This window comes from Balaenoptera physalus (assembly GCF_965194825.1).
Source record: "Balaenoptera physalus genome assembly, chromosome: 3".
Taxonomy (NCBI): domain Eukaryota; kingdom Metazoa; phylum Chordata; class Mammalia; order Artiodactyla; family Balaenopteridae; genus Balaenoptera; species Balaenoptera physalus.
In genome coordinates this window covers 141,914,737-141,934,489 of record NC_138890.1, presented here as the reverse complement: position 1 = coordinate 141,934,489, position 19,753 = coordinate 141,914,737, and the positions used below count along the sequence as shown (strand labels likewise).

The following is a 19,753-nucleotide window of genomic DNA, read 5'->3' as shown; positions in this document are numbered from 1 at the left end:
GTTGGGTCTATGCTACATTTATTTCAATATTTTGTTTTAATGACGATCTCAGTCTCGTATCTGAAAAGTGCGAGATATACACCAAGTTAGATGTTAAAAAAAAAAATGAAGAGTAGTTGTAGAAGGTGTAAATCTATATTTCAAATAATGTTTAGGATAATTTCCCATTTTGGAAATCAACTTCCTATCAAATTTGATTAGAGCTATTCTATGGGTAAGAAAAGCATCAGCTCAGCCATTGCCTTTTTGTTGACTTGGGCTGGCATTATTAGAATTACCTTCAATAAGAGATTTCTTTACATGAATATTTTTTTTCTTCAGTTTTTTTTATTGAAGTAGAGTTGATTTGCAATACTGTGCCAATCTCTGCTGTACAGCAAAGTGACTCAGTTATACACAGATAGACATTCTTCTTTTTATATTCTTTTCCATTATGGTTTATCACAGGATATTGAGTATAGTTCCCTGTGCTATACATTGGGACCTTATTGTTTTTCCATTCTAAATGTAATAGTTTGCATCTACCAACCCCAAACTGCCAGCCCCTCCCTCTCCCTGCCCCCCACCCCCTGGGCAAACACAAATCTGTTCTCTATGTCCTATGAGTCTGTTTCTGTTTTGTAGATAGGTTCATTTGTGCCATATTTTAGATTCCACATGTAAGTGATATCATTACATGAATATTTTTAAGTCATTTGTTTACTACGTCATGATTAAGCCACCAAAATATTAGTTTAATCTGTTTATCCACTAAATCAGCCATGTAGAACCTGTAAACAAGAAAAAAACTGCTCTAACATGTTAAAAGAAGAGACAAGTAAAAGGACTACTCACCAACTCTCTGAATTGTGCCTGCGCACTCTTCCTGCAGAACTCCTCTCATACCAAATGTGACATGTGACTCTGACACAAGCTGAATGAAGGCTCCCTGTGACTCTCCATGTTCATTATTAGTAAACCTTAATTTCCATGTTAGATAAACAATACATATTAATAAAAGCTTTAGTGTGTTCTTTTCATTCCCAAGGGATTATTTTACATGGTCCATTTTGAAGACGATAACTTAGAGAATCTTTCAGTCCTGTTGGTGTTACGTAGCCTCTAATTTTTCTTAATTTCAAATACCTCTGCTGCCAGTATTTATAGCCTGATTTTGTTAGAAGACATTTCTGTCCTGTGCATCCTAACGGTTATATCCTGCAACATCTCTTCCCAGACATGTCTTTTCACTACTGTACATCCCCTAGCCTCTGATTATTGCTCTGCCTCTGATGGCCAGAGAAAAGATTCTGGAAATATATAAAATATTGTCCTACCTGCCAAAAGTCAATGGTTGTACAGTTCAACATTGCAGCAATTCACCACAATTTTTAGCACCCTACTATGTGTAAGAAGGAACCTCGGTATAAAAACATACAAGAACCACAACTTCAAGGATGTTTGAAAGCATGCAAGAGCTTAATGCTTATGGACTTTCACTTTATTCAGGCAAATTTAGACCCAATCTGTGTGTAGTTTCATTTTGTTTTCAATTTCCTAGTTAACTGACTATAAACCTAGATACCTATTTGCTGCCATCTAGTGTAATAAAGTAGGTTAATTATGCATGGAATTCTGAAATTACATGGTTGAGTGTTAGTACTTAAAATACTTCTTCATTTTGGTTTCTTAAAAGCTTTCAAAATGCCTAATCAGTGACCTATTTTTCTTATCACTGGGACCCTGGACTTGGTCTTAATATTGTCATAGAGTCTAGGGGTCAGGGTCAAGCTTGGTTCACTCTATAAATGTGACACTTTGAAATTTGGTGGGGCCTCAGAGGTTGGTAGGTGTGAAGTAAATACATAATAATAATAATCAGGAGGCCATCATGTTTAGTGACCATGATTTTTACTTCATGGAGACAGTGGAACACATAGCCTGGCTTCTTACCAGCTGTGTGACCTTGGCCAATTCATTTCTCTTTTTTTGAACATCATTTCCTTCGTCTGTAAAGTGAAATGGTGGGCCTAGCTGACTGTCAAGGTCTCTTCCAGTTCTAAGAGTATGTGACTGCATGTAAACTATCTTCTATTTGGAATTGCCAAAGTCATGTTCCCAGAATTCTTTTATGTGTGAAATAAATGCTGCTTCTCTAATTCTTCTATATGTTTATCTATCTTTTGGGTTATGGTTAGAAGTGAGTGGAAATCTTGACTTGGAAGAGAGAAGGAAGCAAATGTGGACCATGATTGTATGCCCTTTATTTTTGAGAGTTGCCCAATGGAATGTTGTCCACCAGTGGATAAGCAGATACTCCCCAATATGCATCTAACCTCCTCTCTTATCTCACAATGACAACTTTAGAAGTATAATACTTGTTATAAATGACCAACTTCCTAAGCGGCACCCCCATTTTTTCTCTCCTTTCCCATCAGAACTTTTCTATGAAGGATTCTAGGTCTATTGTAACTCATACCAGTCTTACTTTTCTTTATGCAGTTCATTATAGCTACTACAGTATATCCTAAAATGTTTTATTTTCTGACCATTTCATATGTGTAAATCTTATTTCCCCAACCAGACTGAAAACTTCACAGGGGCAGGGACTATCATTAGTTTCTCATTTCCATGAGGGGATCTGGCACTGCTGTTCAGGGATACATATGGTTCTGATTATAAGGATGCTTTTCCTATTTGCTTTATATAAATGAGGGTAAAGGGTGAAGTACAAGGCCTTCTCAAACCAAGTACAGGACAGTTAATCTCTAAGCTGTAGTCTCTACAAGCTATCTAACAGCTAATAGAAGCTGATAAATCTCTAAGCCTAATGCCAAAAAAGCAACCTCACCGTAAAGAGAAAACCCAAATAAAACTGAAAGAGACAGTGCAGCATATGAGGAAAACCGTTTTGCAATGAGAAAAATCTGGATTCAGATCCCAGCTTTGCTACTCACTGGTTTGTTTTCTTTGGCTGAAAATGATTTACCTTTTCTGAAGTTAAGCTTCCTCATCTATAATATGAAGGTTATCATACTCTCATACGACATTCCTCACAGAAGAATTGTCAAGATGAGACGAGAAACATAGGGCAAGAGCTTAGCACATAGTAGGAGCTCAATTAATGGTAGTCAGAAAGAACTTTTATGCATTAAGTAAAATGCTTTTACTTGTATACAATAAAAATTATTCAATTTAAATGTAAGTACGCAATTTCAATATGATCAGGGCATTTGTAACTGAGGTACTAAAATGAGTGGTACATTCCCGCAGAGCAGCGGTTCTTACCAGGGGTGATTCTCTCCCCCAGGGGACACTTGGCAATAGCTAGGGACATTTTGGTAGTCACAGCTGAGGGAGAGGGGAGCGCTGCTGGCATCTAGTGGGCGGAGACTAGCAGCGGTGCTACACATCCCACCCGGGGCTGCTAAACATCCTGCACAGGATAACCCCCTCAACAGAGAAGTAGCTGGTCCAGAATATCAACAGTGCTGAGGCTGAGAAACGCTGCCGTAGAACCTAGAGAGCCCACTACTTCTGACATAAATTTGGTTTGCATTTGAGACTGCCTGGATGCATGAATAAGAAGGTAGCTTCCACTTTGGTGGATTCTGCATGGATTTGCCTAGTCCTAAATATCTTTCTATGTGACCCATTTCGGTGTTTCAGATTCTCATTGTGCGCCATAATTTTAGGCTGAATCATTACAGTGTATAAAGCCCTGTTATATTTCAAAAATATCCTTGGAACTCAACAGATGAAGGAGTAAGGATCTACTAATCCACATGAATAAAAACAATGAGGGCCTCGTATGCAATTTTAAATTTGGTGAGTTTGTTCTCTAATAACGGTGCTGGTTCTTTGTTGAAAATCAATCCTGTGCCAGGTACTTTATGTAAATATTCTGATTTAATTTTCAGCAACTGTGCAGGTACTTTGCTTTCATTTTACACATGGGAAAACTGGGGCTTAGAAACTTTATGTAGTATTTCTAGCAAGTTGCACCTCTGAGATTCAAACCTAAATCCAGCTGGCCTTCAAGCCCGTGCTCTTTCTACTGCTCCCTACTGCCCCTATCCACCAAGGGTCTAAGACTGGAAACAGGGATGTGTGTGTTTTAGAGGAAATAAGGTAGGAGAGAAACTTTTATATAGATTAAGGGGCTCTCCTCAGGAAGGTTAGATTGGGTCTCCTGCTGAGGGGCCCTTGAGTGTCCATGAACTAGGTGAAAACTCCTAGCTTTCTCAGGAAGGTGCACCAGAGAGAATGGATTCGTTGAAATGGGGATTACCTCTATACCTCGATTTATACAATTTGCCAATTTAGCAACTTTTTTTTAGGTCTCCCGTGTTTAAGCCTGATACAATACATTTTCCAGATTCTTCCTTTTTAACTAAATATGTTTTTCCTTTGAAATCAGTTCTACCATCTAAACAAGTACTGTCAAATAGAAATATGACAGCTACATAGGAAATTTAAATTTTCTATTAACCATATTAAAAGAGTAAAGAAACAGGTAAAAATTTTTATACTATATCTTATTTAGCCTAGTATATTCAAAATATTATAATTTCAACATGTAATCAATCTAATAAAAATGGTATTGTGATATTTTACATTATTTTTTCATAATCTTCAAAATCCAGTGTGTATTTTACATTTACAGCACACTTGGGATGCTAAAGTTTCAGAGAAATGAAATGTAGTCCTACTGAAACAAAGTTATATTTAAGGAAAATTTTTTTTGCTTTTACTTTTAAATTTAAATTAATTAAAATTGAATAAAAATTTTTTTTCAATTTTGTGTATTATTCATTTTTAATTATTATTTATTTATTTATTTTGGCTGTGTTGGGTCTTCGTTTCTGTGCGAGGGCTTCCTCTAGTTGCGGCAAGCGGGGACCACTCCTCATCGCGGTGCGCGGGCCTCTCACTATCGCGGCCTCTCTTGTTGCGGAGCACAGGCTCCAGACGCGCAGGCTCAGTAGTTGTGGCTCACGGGCCTAGTTGCTCCGTGGCATGTGGGATCTTCCCAGACCAGGGCTCGAACCCGTGTCCCCTGCATTGGCAGGCAGACTCCCAACCACTGCGCCACCAGGGAAGCCCCAAAATTGAATAAAATTTAAAACTAGATTTCTTGGTTGCAGTACCCCACTTCAAGTGCTCAATATCCATGTGACGCTAGTGGCTACCGTATTGGACAACACATCTAAATTCTTGCCCCTCAGAATGTGGTCACCAGAAGCAGCATTAGTAGCATGTGGGAACTTGTCAAAAGTGCAAAATCTCAGGCCCTGCCAACTGAATCTACATTTTAACAAGATTGCCAGGTGATGTCTATACGTATTAAAGTTTGAAAAGCATCTCTCTAAAAAACCACAGATCTCTCCAACAAAGAGTCCAGAAAGAGTGAATAAATGAAGAACTATGAGAGCTTAGGAAATTCGCTACAGGAGCAATGCCAGGGCTTCATATGATGTGTTCTGCTGAGAAGTTGTAGTTTCCCACAAAGGCAGCCATGGCTGTTCTACTGTGTGGACTGACACAGGCCATCCTGGAGCCTGGAGCTGGCTCTGCTCCCAGGATCTATGGCACAGAATCTAACACTAACTTCCATGACTCCCACAATTAAGGCAGCTGCACTCTCAATGCCATATATGCTTAAAACTGCAACTTTAGAACCCCTGAAACACAGCTGCAAGCATATGTTTCTGCTCTACACAGTGGAATTTACGGCTGGACCTTCTTGGGAGACCCCAGGAAGACCACCCCCAGAGGGGCTTGTGCTGTCTACCGCACTGCCACTGCTGAGAGCCAACATAGACCCACTCAACATCCTCATTATTTGGGGGTTCATCTAGTTCCCCTCGGAGATTCAATGCATGCTGCTTTGCCTTGCTAACCCTTATTTGGTTTGTTTTTCATAGGACTCGGCATTTGAGGGGCCTTTCAATACATTTGCCTGAGGGATTTATTATACTAATCTAGCATAGAAGCTCATTGTTCTGATTCAGTAGTTATCAACCCTGGTTGCCATGCACCTGGGGCATTTAAAAAAATACCAATGCCCAGGCCTCATCCCAGTCTTTTTTTTTTTTTCACTCCATACATTGAGAGTAGTGATTATTTTTTTTAAAGATATAATTGACATAACACTGTATAGGCATCACCTAATCTAATTAAATTAGATCTCTGGAATGTAGTTTGTTAAAGATTCCTAGGTGGGGCTTCCCTGGTGGCGCAGTGGTTGAGAATCTGCCTGCCAATGCAGGGGACACGGGTTCGAGCCCTGGTCTGGGAGGATCCCACATGCCGCGGAGCAACTGGGCCCGTGAGCCACAATTACTGAGCCTGCGCGTCTGGAGCCTGTGCTCCGCAACAAGAGAGGCCGCGACAGTGAGAGGCCCGCGCACCGCGATGAAGAGTGGCCCCCGCTTGCCGCAACTGGAGAAAGCGCTCGCACAGAAACGAAGACCCAACACGCCCAAAAATAAATAAATTAAAAAAAAAAAAAAAGATCCCCAGGTGATTCTAATGTGCAGCCAGAGCTGAGAACCACTGGTCCAGTTTGAAAGAGCCCTTAGCTGGCAGTCAGGTGCCTTAAGTCAATGCTTCTCAATATTTAATGTGCCTACGAATAACCTGGGAACTTGTTAGAATGTAGATTCTGATTCAGCACGTAGGAGGGTAAATAAACCTAACTTTGTGTACGGATGTGTCCCTAGTGGCATTTGGTTGGTGACTATCATAAGCCTTTTTCCATCTCAGCAAACTAGGATAAGTTAATCACTCTCTCCTCACTCCTCTTTGAAGCCTTCCTCTCTCTCCACCCTCAGCTCTTAGTAATCACAACTTTCTTTGATTTCCTAAAGCAAGTATTATCTTTATTTGCGCTCGCTTTTATTGTTAGCTACTTCTCATATGCACGTGTATCATTTCCTGTACTACTTACAGTTCTTCAAAGGCAGAATGCATGTGTCATGTTATTTTTATAAATCCCACAACACCTGAAAGAGTGCCTTACACATAATAGGTGCTGCATAAATGCTTCTTGATTAATGGAATATCTATGTGAAAGTCTCTTAAAAATCCCAAAGGACTTAAAAATGCAAGATGTTTTTCTTTGTTGAGCAGAAAAAAAAAGTTCAGATGGGCAAGGTGGTAGAGGAGATTAGAGATTTCAATTTTTTTTTTTTATAAATTCATTTATTTATTTTTAGCTGTCTTGGGTCTTCGTTTCTGTGCGAGGGCTTTCTCTAGTTGCGGCGAGCGGGGGCCACTCTTCATTGCGGTGTGCAGGCCTCTCACTGTCGCGGCCTCTCTTGTTGCGGAGCACAGGCTCCAGACGCACAGGCTCAGTAGTTGTGGCTCACGGGCCCAGTCGCTCCGCGACATGTGGGATCTTCCCAGACCAGGGCTCGAACCCGTGTCCCCTGCATTGGCAGGCAGATTCTCAACCACTGCGCCACCAGGGAAGCCCGATTTCAATTTTTGTGTTAGCTTTTTTCATTCTGGCTACATGTTTGAATTTTGGAGAACTACTTTGTAATTTAATGGTTTTAATTATTTCTTTGGAAGAGGACATTATTCACATCTTAGACCAGATAATTCTTTGCCGTGGGGACTGTCCTGTGCATTGTAGGATGTTTCACAGCATCTCTGGCCTCTACCTGCTAAATGCCTGTGTCATCCCTCTCCCAGCCATGACAATCAAATATGTCTCCAGCAAACAGCTGCTGGGAAGGAAACTCATCCCTGGTTAAGAATCCTTGGTTTAGAAGAATGAAGTATGACACAGCTGCCTTACTGCAGCAGTAAATACCTTTAAAAATTAACACACACACACACACACACACAAGAATGACAAGCTGTGTTCCTGAGAAACATGTATAAGTACTTATAGAAAAATGTTCTCTCATTGCATTTTGGAAGCCATGGCTATGTATACCATACTTATCTTTGCATATGTCACATTGGTCATTCTTTAATGGAAATAGAAATATATACATGAAACATTTTAAAAATCTGAATATACATTTAAGAATTCAAACATGTGGTGGGAGTAATTTCACCAAGCAAGAAAATGTACACAGAGCAAAAGTTATTAGGAAAGAATGACCAGGCTGATTCTCTGTCAGGGAGCTGGCCCAGCCTCTTTATATAAAATAGTCTGTCTGCTGTGCCATCATCCTTGGACCGAATATACTGTTTCAGCAAGTGATGATGTTAAGCTGAAGCCTGGCACACAAACAGGTGCTCAATGATTGTTTGTTGGGCTTCCCTGGTGGCACAGTGGTTAAGAATCCGCCTGCCAATGCAGGGGACACAGGTTCAAGCCCTGGTCCGGGAAGATCCCACATGCCACGGAGCAACTAAGCTGGTGTGCCACAACTACTGAGCTTGTGCTCAAGAGCCCGCGAGCCACAACTCCCGAGCTGGCATGTCACAACTACCGAGCTGGTGTGCCACAACTACTGAAGCCCACGCACCTAGAACCCATGCTCCGCAACAAGAGAAGCCACCTTAATGAGAGGACTGCGCACCGCAACGAAGAGTTATCCCCCCGCTTGCTGCAACTAAAAAGAAAGCCCGCGTGCAGCAACGAAGACCCAAGGCAGCCAAAAATAAATAAATAAATAAACAAATATGATTGTTTGTTGAATAAATGAACAAATGAATGAATGCATGCTGAACGTGCCTGTGAATCTAAAACTAAGAAGCTTTGGTGTGCTCATTACAAAAGACCCTGTTTTATGGCATTTGAAACTCCAAATCTTAGAAATGAAATTACATAGAAGACTATATCATCATCAGTGAGAAATAAATGGCCTCGACAAAATTACAAGACAAGGAAAATAAAGGCTCATTCATCAGTTGGTTTCTTCTGGCGATAGAAGGCTCCCCTGAGACTTTAGGAGGTTCATGTTTTTCATAACAGAGATTTGACTTTGGCAAAGCATGGCTATACTTTTAGGCTTGGATGAGAATATCCCCACATGTACTTTTTCCTCCCGTTCCTGGCGAAGAACTTGCATGGGAGACCCAAACAAGAGGCTCCAGTGGTGGGAACAAGCAGGATGCCTTCTGGGCTCAGAGGGGAAAAGATGATATAAGTCAGTGGTTCTTGAATTCTGCTATACTTCAAAACCGCTGGGGAACTTTGAAAAATCCCATGCCCAGGTAACTAAATTGGTGATTCCATAAATTACCAATGAAAGTAGAATCTCAAAGGCTAGAACTCAGGCATTGGTATTTTTTTCTAATTCCCCAGGAGATTCCAGCATATGATGTGTTAATTTTGTCTATAGCTCCTCTGCCAGCTACTGATTTTCAGGAATTTGGATCATCTCATTGAAAAGAACCTGACAACATCATTCACAAGTGCTTCGGTTAAGTTTAATTTAGGACATTTTCATATGATCGAGGGAGCCAGTAGTGTCTTTTGGGCAGTGAGTTACAATTCCCTATTTTATGACAGTGGTGTGCCTAAATTAATGAGAGAGATTCTTAAATTGAAAAAGTGACTGTCCAATAGAGGATAAGAAGAAATAAAAATTAAATTATATGTATAAATTTTAGTGTTAAGTATAATGTCTTGCTTTATACATTTTAGATCATGTTCTTACTGAGATAAAATTCACATAATATAAAATTTGCCATTTTAACCATTTTAAAGTAGCTTTTAGTGTATTCACAATGTTGTGCAACCATCACCACTACCTAATTCAAGAACATTTCCGTCACTTTTACATAAAACCCTATACCCATTACTAGTGACTCCCAATTTCCCTCCCCCTCATTCCCTAGCAACTACTAATCTACTTTCTATCTTAATGGATTTGTCAATTCTGGAAGTTCTATTCAAATGGAATAATATAATATGTGGCCTTTTGTGTCTGGCTTTTTTCACTTAATAAAATATTTTCAAGGTTGTAGCATATATCAATATTTTATTTCTTTTTATGGCTGACAAATATTCTATTACATGATTATACTACATTTTGTATATTATCCTCTCATCAGGTGATGAACACTTGGGTTGTTTCTACTTTTTTATTATTATGAATAACGAAGCTCTGAATATACTTGTACAAGTTTTTATGTGAGCCTATGGTTTCAGTTCTCTTGGATACCTACCTAGGACCAGAATTGCTGGGTCATGTGGTAACTCTGTGTTTAACTTTTGAGGAATGATTAAACTGTTTTTCTACAGTGGCTGTATCAGTTTAAATTCCTACTGGAGGCTCCAATTATTCCACATCTTCTTGCTTTATATTTTAATTATTTGATTATTATCTAGGATGTCCCTTACCTTAACCAAACAGAAAATAAATCTTACTAAATTTAATGCTAATTGTTTCTTTGACATCTCAAAACCATGATATACAGAATACTTTTTTCCTGAATAATGAAACTACGGCAGTTCTGTTTCCTGAGTCAGTTATCCTGCAGGGCAGTGAGTACGTGTCTTTGAGGTAATGCTCCTGTTTCCGTCTTCCAGCAGGCTACCCTGTTGGAACTCGGGGCTGCTGGCACTGCCTTGGTACATCCCCCCTCTAGCCAGAGAAAAGAACACAAAGGAAAATAGTGCCCACACCCTTCCACCCAAGAAGCCCTATTAGTAAGTCACAACAGTTTTAAGAGAATTGATGGGAGAAGAGAGAAAAATTTTAGATCAGATAGGAAAGTATATGATCATTCTGTCCAAGAGAATTCAGTGAAATAATGTGAAAGCACTAAGTAAGCTAAATGCACCAGATAAATGCTGTGGAGAAGAAAGGAAAGATGAGTGATTAATGCCCGTGAATGTTCAAAACTAGGATTAATTATGTTCGGCTGCAGCTATTTAAGAAGAGAAGTAAATACATTTTATAATGAAAATGTTCCGTGAAAACTTAACTAAAACAACAAAACAAGTTTTGGTGAAAAGATAAATGCTTAAATGCTAATAGCACTGCATACACAGCTCTATGCACAACATTTCCTGACGTTGCCATTGCAGATGAGCTATCCATAGAGGCTGCATCCAGTTAAGTTCCCTGCCAGACCACATGTGCTGCAAATACTTTTCCAAGACACTGCAAAGTTCACTTGATTTGACATTCATCTTAAAGTAACTGGACATGTTTACTAAGCCTTTATTTTAGTCAACCTTACAATGTTTTACATGCACCAAGAATCCATGTTTAAAGCATACTAGAGTTTAATTTAAAATAATAAAAAAGAAAGAAATGAATAGTTCAGGGGAGATCTTGTGAATTCTTGTTCCCAACTCTAAGCCATTAAGTGCCTAAGCAGAAGATTTTACAGCTGTGCCTTCTTCAATTCCACAGAGAACCATAAAGGAAATCAACTGTGAGGGTGAATTCCTTATATTCAGTATTGTCCAATACAAAATACTTATTAAATTCTTTGCCAATTTCCAGCATTAAAGCTTTTTTTGCCAATAATTTTATGAACTAAGTAGTTGCAGTTTCATAACCACTTGGCAATTCCATAGCTTAAAAAAATATAGCCTACCAGACTTTTAAAAGATGTGTTCTTTGACACTATATTATCTATAAGGCAGTTACTTTTGACAAGAGTGATCAACTAGGAAGTTTACAGATTTCTTTTACCATATTTTGACAGGCCAGCGTCCATCAAGGACAAGACCTTTGGTGAAAGGGGGTGTAAGATGCTCTCAGGTAAAGGAATCACTGAATTCCTGAAGCTCTTCAAATAGAAAAGTGCTTTGGAAATGACAAGTGTACTTAGGAGAAGGATGCGTGGCCTCAAAGCAGAGCTTCATAAGGGAGGACTCTTCATAAGGAAGATGGGCAAGGGGTTCTTTCCCCTCCACCTAAGTGTTTACAAGCACTGTGCAAAACGCAGTGCCCCTCAGTCCAGAACCTGGTCCCTAGGAAGCCCCAGGAAATATTTAGGCTTTACAAAAATATAAAAGGTAGCATTTTAGAAATACAGTTCAACCACTTGGCCCATTCCATTTATTTATTTATGAAGTTCATTTATCTATTCTATAAAATTGTTTTCTTTAGTATGTCTTGGCAAGTTTTAATTCTTAATCATATTAAGGACGATTGTTTTGTTTTCTTTCCTTTCCTTACTGTTTGTCTATGCTGACCAACTCTAAAGGAAATTCTCAACTGGTTGTGTTCAGTTAGACTTTGGTCAGAGGGCAACGTTGTCTCTTCACAAAGTGTTAAGTCCCCAGCCTCTCTGTTCGGGGTGATAACAGCTGGCCAGGACTGTTGACAGCGGTTGATCCACACGACGGGCTGCAGTGGAGGTTGTACATTTAAGGGCAAATAGCTACTGAGTGCCTCCCCCTGCACAACCTGGAGCTCTCTGAAGAAGGTTGTCCTTTTCCCACAAAGACTCCTTTCCTTCCAGCCTTCCCCTCCCACTTCAATTGCTCCTCTTCTTCCTTCTCTTCTAACCCCAAACCCACAAGCACACATTGGGAACTTGTATGTGATTTCCTTTGGCTTTTGTTTCTGCTTTGTCATGAGTTGAGGATAGAAAAGCATGACTGGTGAGAGAACGGAGGGTAAGAAGGCAGATGACTACTATCTCAGTATGTAACAGCTGTTCAACGTCTGTGTACGGCCCAGGAAGATCATGTTCCTCCAAGGGGAGAGCCACTGGGCAGGAAAGAAGGCCCAGCCAATCTGGCTGACAAAATCAGGCACGGTCACTGTCAAAGGTGATGTGCCGCAACCAGCGGCGCCTCCCAGCCCCTCTGATGCCGTCCCTCTGTCATCGTAGGTTTGAACATAACATCATTCCATTGACTTTTCAAAACTTGAATTTAGTAAAACTCTCTTCAAGATTTCTAAATAATAATTTCAGTAGGAATATCAGTTTAACTTATTCTTAGTTAGTTCTTATTACCAGTTTATAGCCCATCAGAAATTTGGGCAGGTTTAGCATTTAGATGTATCATTTCACACATATATTTATAATATCTCTTAGTTCTCCAGGCGTTCCTCGTGAACAATTATTGTGCTCTTTTAAGGTCATAATTAATTCATATCCTTCCCACACCCTCCAGAATTTGGCTCAAAGGAGGTTACATCTTTGGCTCAAAGGAGGTCACTCTTGATCTGCAGCTCTGCTAGAACTGATCAGAGAACCTAATAATGTGGAAAGCTAACTTTTCAGTGCTTACGTATAACTTTATTTCTCTACATCAGTGGCTCTCAACCTGGGCTACCTATTGTTTAAAATATCTCGATACCCAGGCTGCACCCCTGACAGATTGGGTCAAGCCTCTGGGAGTAGACCAAGGCATCAGTATTTTCTTAAAACTCCTCAGTTGATTACAATGTGCAGTCACAGTTAGGAAATGCTGCTCTTAGGGCTTGCCAGGTTACAGATTTCTGAGAGTTTAGTTCAGAGCACATCTGAGCCTGTCGTCTTTCATTTCTGGGAATTTCTTGAGAAGCAGTAGAGAATTGTCTAACAAAAAAGCTACTATTTTTTACTAGTGCTAAGAGTTTAGACGAAATCACAAGGATTTGTGTTTTAATCCCACCTCTTCAAACAACAGCAATATAAACACAGGCAACTCACTTAACTTCTCTGAACCCCAGTTTCACCCATGTCTAAGTGGAAATAGTACCCACCTTCTAGAACTGTTAGCAGTATTAAAGGAGATTACATAAATATTCAACCTGATGTAATAATATGTAGCATGATGTATGAAACATAGTAATGATAACAAAGTAAATATGTCACTACAATCCTTATTTTCAAAATGAAAGCTCCAAAGAGAGAATAAAAGTGAATTCCCAAGGTTATTGTCAAGATTTTTGAATGCTGATCAGTGTTAACACACTAACATTTCTTCAGGATGTGGGACCACTTGAATGGAATACTCATTTCTCTTAGAATTACTTTAGGGCCAAAGGTGGTTTCTCTTGTCCATTGAAACATTCTTTTAAGAGATGTTTTTAAGAGTGTACTACTCTGTCTGTAGGTTTAGGCTGAAAAAACATCACAAGAGAGTAGGAAGTATTTCTAGTTTAGAAATGACTGTGTGTGGCTCATCAGAGAGGACCTCAGAGCGTACGGTAACCATTTATTGCCTTCATAGTGAAACACAAAACAAGTTTCTACTGGGATTTTCAGATGTAATAGGTGCTCATTTTAAGGTTAGGCCAGTACCTCTCAGACTTGGAAAACCTTAGCATGACTCTAAGGAGCTGGACTTCAGGAAGGTTGAATGTCTTCAGCCACAGTAGTAATAGCTGAAGCAGGAGGTGTCTGAGAAAGAGGGAAGCAGCCAGCTGTATTACAGTTCTTCTTGCCTCCAAAAGAGAAGTTACCCACTTTCCCACACTCACTGTGACATATTCCATTTGCTAAGAAAAGTGGTTTATGTCATTCTTAAACACTGCTCTGAAATTCTGATATATATTGAATTTGTTTATTATATCAATATATCAGCAGCATTCAGGTATTTACTATGGTCAATATTTTTCCCTATCCATCCTCCAAATTAACCCATCAGCTGGGTCTTCTGCCTCAGACTCTCTCACAAGGCTGCACTCAAAGTGCCAGCGAGGGCCATGGTCTCATCCAAAGTCTGAACTGGGGAAGGATCCGCTTCCATGCTCACTTACACGGTTGTTTCCAAGGACTCAGTTCTTGGAGGGTTGTTAGACTGAGGGCATCAACGTCCTGCTGGTTGTGGACCAGAGGCCACCCTCCATTCTTTGCCCTGTGGTTCTCACTAACATGGCGGCTTGCTTCAGCAAAACCAGCAAGAGACTAAGTCAGCTAGCAAGACAGAAGTCACAATCTTTTGTAACCTAATCACAGATGTGACATCCCCTCAATGCTATCATATTCCATAGGTTCGAGGCAAGTTACTCAAGGGGAGGAAATATTCAAGGTTGTGGATAACAGGAGGCAGGGATCCTTGGGGCCATCTGAGAGGCTGTCTGCTACAGCACCTAGCAGCACATACCCAGCCATAAAAGAAAGAAGGAAGGAAGGAGAGAAGGAGGGTGCAAGGAAGGAGAAAGAAAGGAGGAGATAGGGAAAGGAAGGCAGGCAATGAAAGACAGACATTAAAAAAGACAAAAAAGTAGCTTTGCTGCACTACGCCTACATCGGGATTCCTCTGTGGGCGCGTATTTCATCACATTAGCACCACAACCATGAATTTCCTATTTCTTATTTAGAATGCAGGATAATATGGGGCTTTCTATATATCTGGAGTTAAAAGGAAACAGAATAAACAAGAATAGTAAGTTTAAGCAAGCGAAATGTGTTTCAAATTAATTCTTTTTAAGTTTTTTTCCCCCAGCTAGCAAAGTATTTTTTTCCCTTCATGTTTCAAGTTTTCAGATTAGGTTTATTATTCTTGCCATTATGTGGCAGGCTTATTGCACAGGGAATATAGGAACCTGGATGGTGTTTGCATTTGGTGTTCTCTGGTGGTTTGGGCTCCAATGCCAAGATTATGCTTTGATTCTGTAGATTGTTATTAGTGGTTGTATATGTCACTTAATTGTAAAAGTGAAGTTGTAAAGTACCTTGAATCCCATCTATTCCAGCCTCTCTATTGAGAAAACTGAGGTCCAAATGACTTGAGAAGTTCAAGGCTAAATAGTATCAGAGCTGGGATTACATCACAAATCTCTTAATTTGAAATCTGGTGTATTTCCTCTTCTCACATTCTGTGCAAAAAAAACAGTCCGAATGTGCAATCCTCCCCTCAACCCTGCAGGCGTTAAAACGTGTTAGTTGTTGTTTAAATGTGGTTTATTTAGCACTGATTTTCTGGAAGGATCCAAAAGATAATACTTCCAGTGCTTCAGCTAATAGAAAAAGGAACTTTTCCAGGAACTCTACTGTATAATAGATGCTTGCCTAAAGAAACACACACCTTTTTCACTTGTAATAGATCACACAGGCTCCAGTGCTTCAGTGCTCTGAGTGGGTTCGTAAACATTGACCACAGTCTCCAAAATGGCCATGGAAGTCAGAAGAACAATGAAAATTGATATACAAAAATTGGTTTTACCTCAGACCTGCTGCACATTCATAGCTGCAGTTTTCATAGACGCAGAGGAGTTTGGCTAATATCCTAACACACAGGAGTCTTTCTCCACTTCCCAAATTAGAATTGACACGTATATATATGCACAAGTTGTTGAAAGTAGGTATCTATTTAATGATACCTATTTAATGAGTTTACTGGCTGAATCTTTTAAAAGAATGCAAACATTAGCGACTTTTTATCAGACATCTGTAAAAAGAGAAAAGCCTCTGTGGTTCTCTGGGGCCCACCTGGTGCCAACGCAGCCATCCATGGTGGGCAGCTGCCACCATGCACATTGCTGGGCACACTTCAGGTGCCTGCCCAGGTTTCTCAGAAGTCAGGTGAGGACCCTCAGCCCATGTGCAGGTGCAGCCTAGAAGTTCAATGGCATTAACACCTCCAGGGCAGCCCTCAACCGATGGAAGTTGGTGGATAAACGCCCTGGGCTCCCATCGTTGTCGAGGACACAGGGAAGGCACCCTCTTCACAGCTTCTCAGAGGGACCTCTGTGGGGTTGGGCCCCCGTCAGCCACTATGGGCACGAGCCAAAGAGCATCCACTTTGTTCGCTGTTTTCCCCTCCCCACGTCCCTCTTTCCCTTTCCTGGGGTCACCCTCCAAATAAACTACCTGTGCCCAAATCCTCCTCTCTAGCTCTGGTTTCTTAAACAGGCCCCAAGAAATAATGTCGGCAATAAAGACAAAATGGTTTGTCCCTGGAATCGGGGCTGACAGAGAAATAACTGGCAACCAGCAGTTCTGCAGCTGTGACCCAGGAAAACAGCATTTCTAGAAGAAGTGGTTGTTCTTGACCGCTTTAAGTATGTGTTTCATTAGGACCATCTGTTACCCTCCCGATATCATGCCTTGCCTTTTCTTTTTCTTCTGCAGATTCTTCCGGGAAGCCTAAATTCACCAAGTGCCGTTCACCTGAACTAGAGACTTTTTCATGCCACTGGACAGATGGGCTTCATCACGGTTTACAGAGCCCAGGATCCATACAGCTGTTCTATATCAGAAGGTGCAGGTTTCATGCCTTTCTGACTTTTCTCTTCCACGGATTTTCTCATTAAAACGTATTGAGTCACATGCAGTGGTAGGAATGGAAATAATCTATTTTGATGACCTAAATGCATTCACCCATTCATTTATTCAAAAATATTAATTAAGCCCTTACTCTGTGTTGGGTACTGTTTTAGGCCCTGGAGATACAGTAGTGATTACAAAAAGATAAAGTCCCTGGTCTCATGGAGATTTGTTTCCAGTGGGGGAAGACAGACAAAAAAATTTTTTAATTAAAAAAATTAAATGTCAGCTGGTAACATGGTTAAGAAAAGTAAAGCCAGAAAGAGTGTTAGCACTGTGTAAACATATGCATGTGCTTGAGAGTCTGAGGATGAGTGTGTGAAAGTATGAGTGAGCACTTTGTGAGTGCAAGAATGTGTGTGAGTGTGTAAAAGTGGGTACAAGTGTGACTGCATGAATGTGGGAAGGTGGGTGAGTATGCACGTGTAAATATGTGTGAAAGTGTGGGGGGGTGTGGTTGTGCATGAGTGTCTGTATGTGTAAATGTGTGTGAGCATATGGGAGAGTGAACAAAGTGAGTGTGCATGAGTGTGTGTGTATGTCAGGAGCTCGGGTGATATCTTAAATGAGGAGGTCACCGGAGGCCTCTCTGTGGTGCATTATAGCGGAGACATAAATGAGGTGAGAGAGGCCATGTGAGTATCTGGGGGAAAGACTGTCCAGACACAGGAAATTGCAAGTGCAAAGGCCCTGAGGCCAATGTGGCAGGTTGGAAGAAAGCAGGAGGCTGGATGGTACAAGGAGGAAGACAGGGAGAGTGATGGGGGAGAAGTCAGAGGGTTAGCAGGGCCAAACTGAGACGAGCCTTGCAGGCCACGGCACAGCCTACTTTCTCTGTGGTGGGAAGCCATAGGGTTTTTTTTAATTTTTTTAAAGATGTGTGTTTTAAAAGACTGGTTCCTATGTAGAAAATAGACTGTGTCCCTGTTAAATTAGTTACATTCCGTGAGGGACTGTGATACTTCTCTCTTCCATTTTTACTGATGCTCCTGTAAAATAACAGGAGAAGAGTGAAACAAAGACCTTTCAACATAATCACCACCCGAGTCGTTTATTTCTTACCCCTCACCTGGCACGATTTCCATCTCTGTTTACTCTCATGTTGTACCTTTTTGCTTTTAAAATTTTACGCTCAAACACTCCATCATCTCCTCTTTTCCACCCAACCCCCAGGGAAAGCCTAAGCCAAGATGCAAGATTAGTGGAGACCCCCTGACCTGGTGGTGGTCATCAGTCCAGGGATGGTGCTGTCAATCCCCCAGAGGAGCGGGGAAAGGAAAGGTAGAGGCAGCAGGCAGTTAAGCGCATGAGCTCAGGGCCAACCATCTCGCATTTCAGTCTGGCTCCGGCCCTCGCTCACAGAGTGATGCTGGGCAGATTAGTCAGTCTGTCAACAATTCAGCCACCTCATTTGCAAAATGGAGATAATAGACCTTGCCACATGGCTTCTTGTGAGGGTTCTATTAACTAATCCATGAAAAACACTTATCACGGTGCTTGGTGACCAGCATAGTAAGTACTGAATAAATGGTAGCTGCTATTCCTATTATTGGTAGCGTGATAATAATTTAAAATAATATAGAATTCTAATTGCTGGGCTACAAAAGTGATTTTTGATTCTTTACTGCTTAGGACTATTGGTGTGCTATAAGACCATTTTTAATGCAGAGCTGGATGCTTAATTTGCAAATAAACACTTTGAATTAGCAACCAGGACTGGCCTTAGTCACCTTCCAGGTGTGTGAGAGGTCTCTCAGATGTACCCCAAAGGGCACACAAAGATGAGATGGTTGGGCACCAAATGCACGTTTTTTTCCCAGCAAGGCTGATACTGCAGAGAGGTAGGGGCCGGTAGACAAAGCTGATTTGTATGCATACATTTGGACAGGAAGCTAAAATGTCTGGTAACACTTTTGAATATCTTTTGAAATGATTGTTAAATGAAGAGAGATTTAATAGGTTCAATTTTCATACTTTTGCTTCAGCAACTTAGAGCTCAATCAAAACAAAATAAGTTATTCATACTGGCACAATTAACTAAAATGAAGAGAGAAGCGGCAGTTGGGCCCACTTTATGAAAACAGATTTTCACCACCCTAATATTCACCAAATTTGAACCTGAGCAAAAAGATCCAAAAGGATGCAGCCTTCACAAATATATATTTGTCCCTTACCCTCATCCATCAGGGCCACATACCTTTGCCTCCAGGCCTTCTCTGCACAGCCCAGGCTTTTCAGTGTCCCTAGTCCAAACCCAGCTCTGTGCCAATAGAGATGCCACTGAAAGTGTGATGAGGTGGGGGGAAAAGTCTTGGATCTATTCAGAAAGACGTCATCAATTATTGTCCTAGTAGAGTTTGGGATCCCAGGGGAAGAAATTGTCACATCCTCAAACCCCCTAAGTACAACCTCATAATTAGGGCCTACCAAACTGGCAAAATCAGTGTTTTGTGTTTTCTCTATAAGCATTTAACTATTTTGAATATCTTAGCCAAAATAACATGAGTGCCCAGCCCGGTTTCTCTGGAAAGGGGAGAATTAAGGGAATTAGGAGTATCAGGAATATACATTATCAGGACTGCACCAATTAGAGTACAGACGTGTTGCCTTCATGTTACCCACTTACACAAAGAGG

General features: G+C 40.7%; 1 protein-coding gene across 4 annotated transcripts in view; it reads left to right on the top strand.

Moving 5' to 3' along the window:
* The window catches only part of GHR (growth hormone receptor), a gene marked incomplete at its 5' end in the record, with an annotated part of 277,380 nt that overhangs the window by 225,367 nt on the left and 32,260 nt on the right, over positions 1–19,753 (top strand). For all 4 annotated transcript variants that reach the window (XM_082454515.1, XM_082454517.1, XM_082454516.1 and 1 more), the window contains one exon: positions 16,924–17,053. In XM_082454515.1, the coding sequence (XP_082310641.1) occupies positions 16,924–17,053 (130 nt within the window). The remainder of the gene's footprint in view (positions 1–16,923; positions 17,054–19,753) is intronic.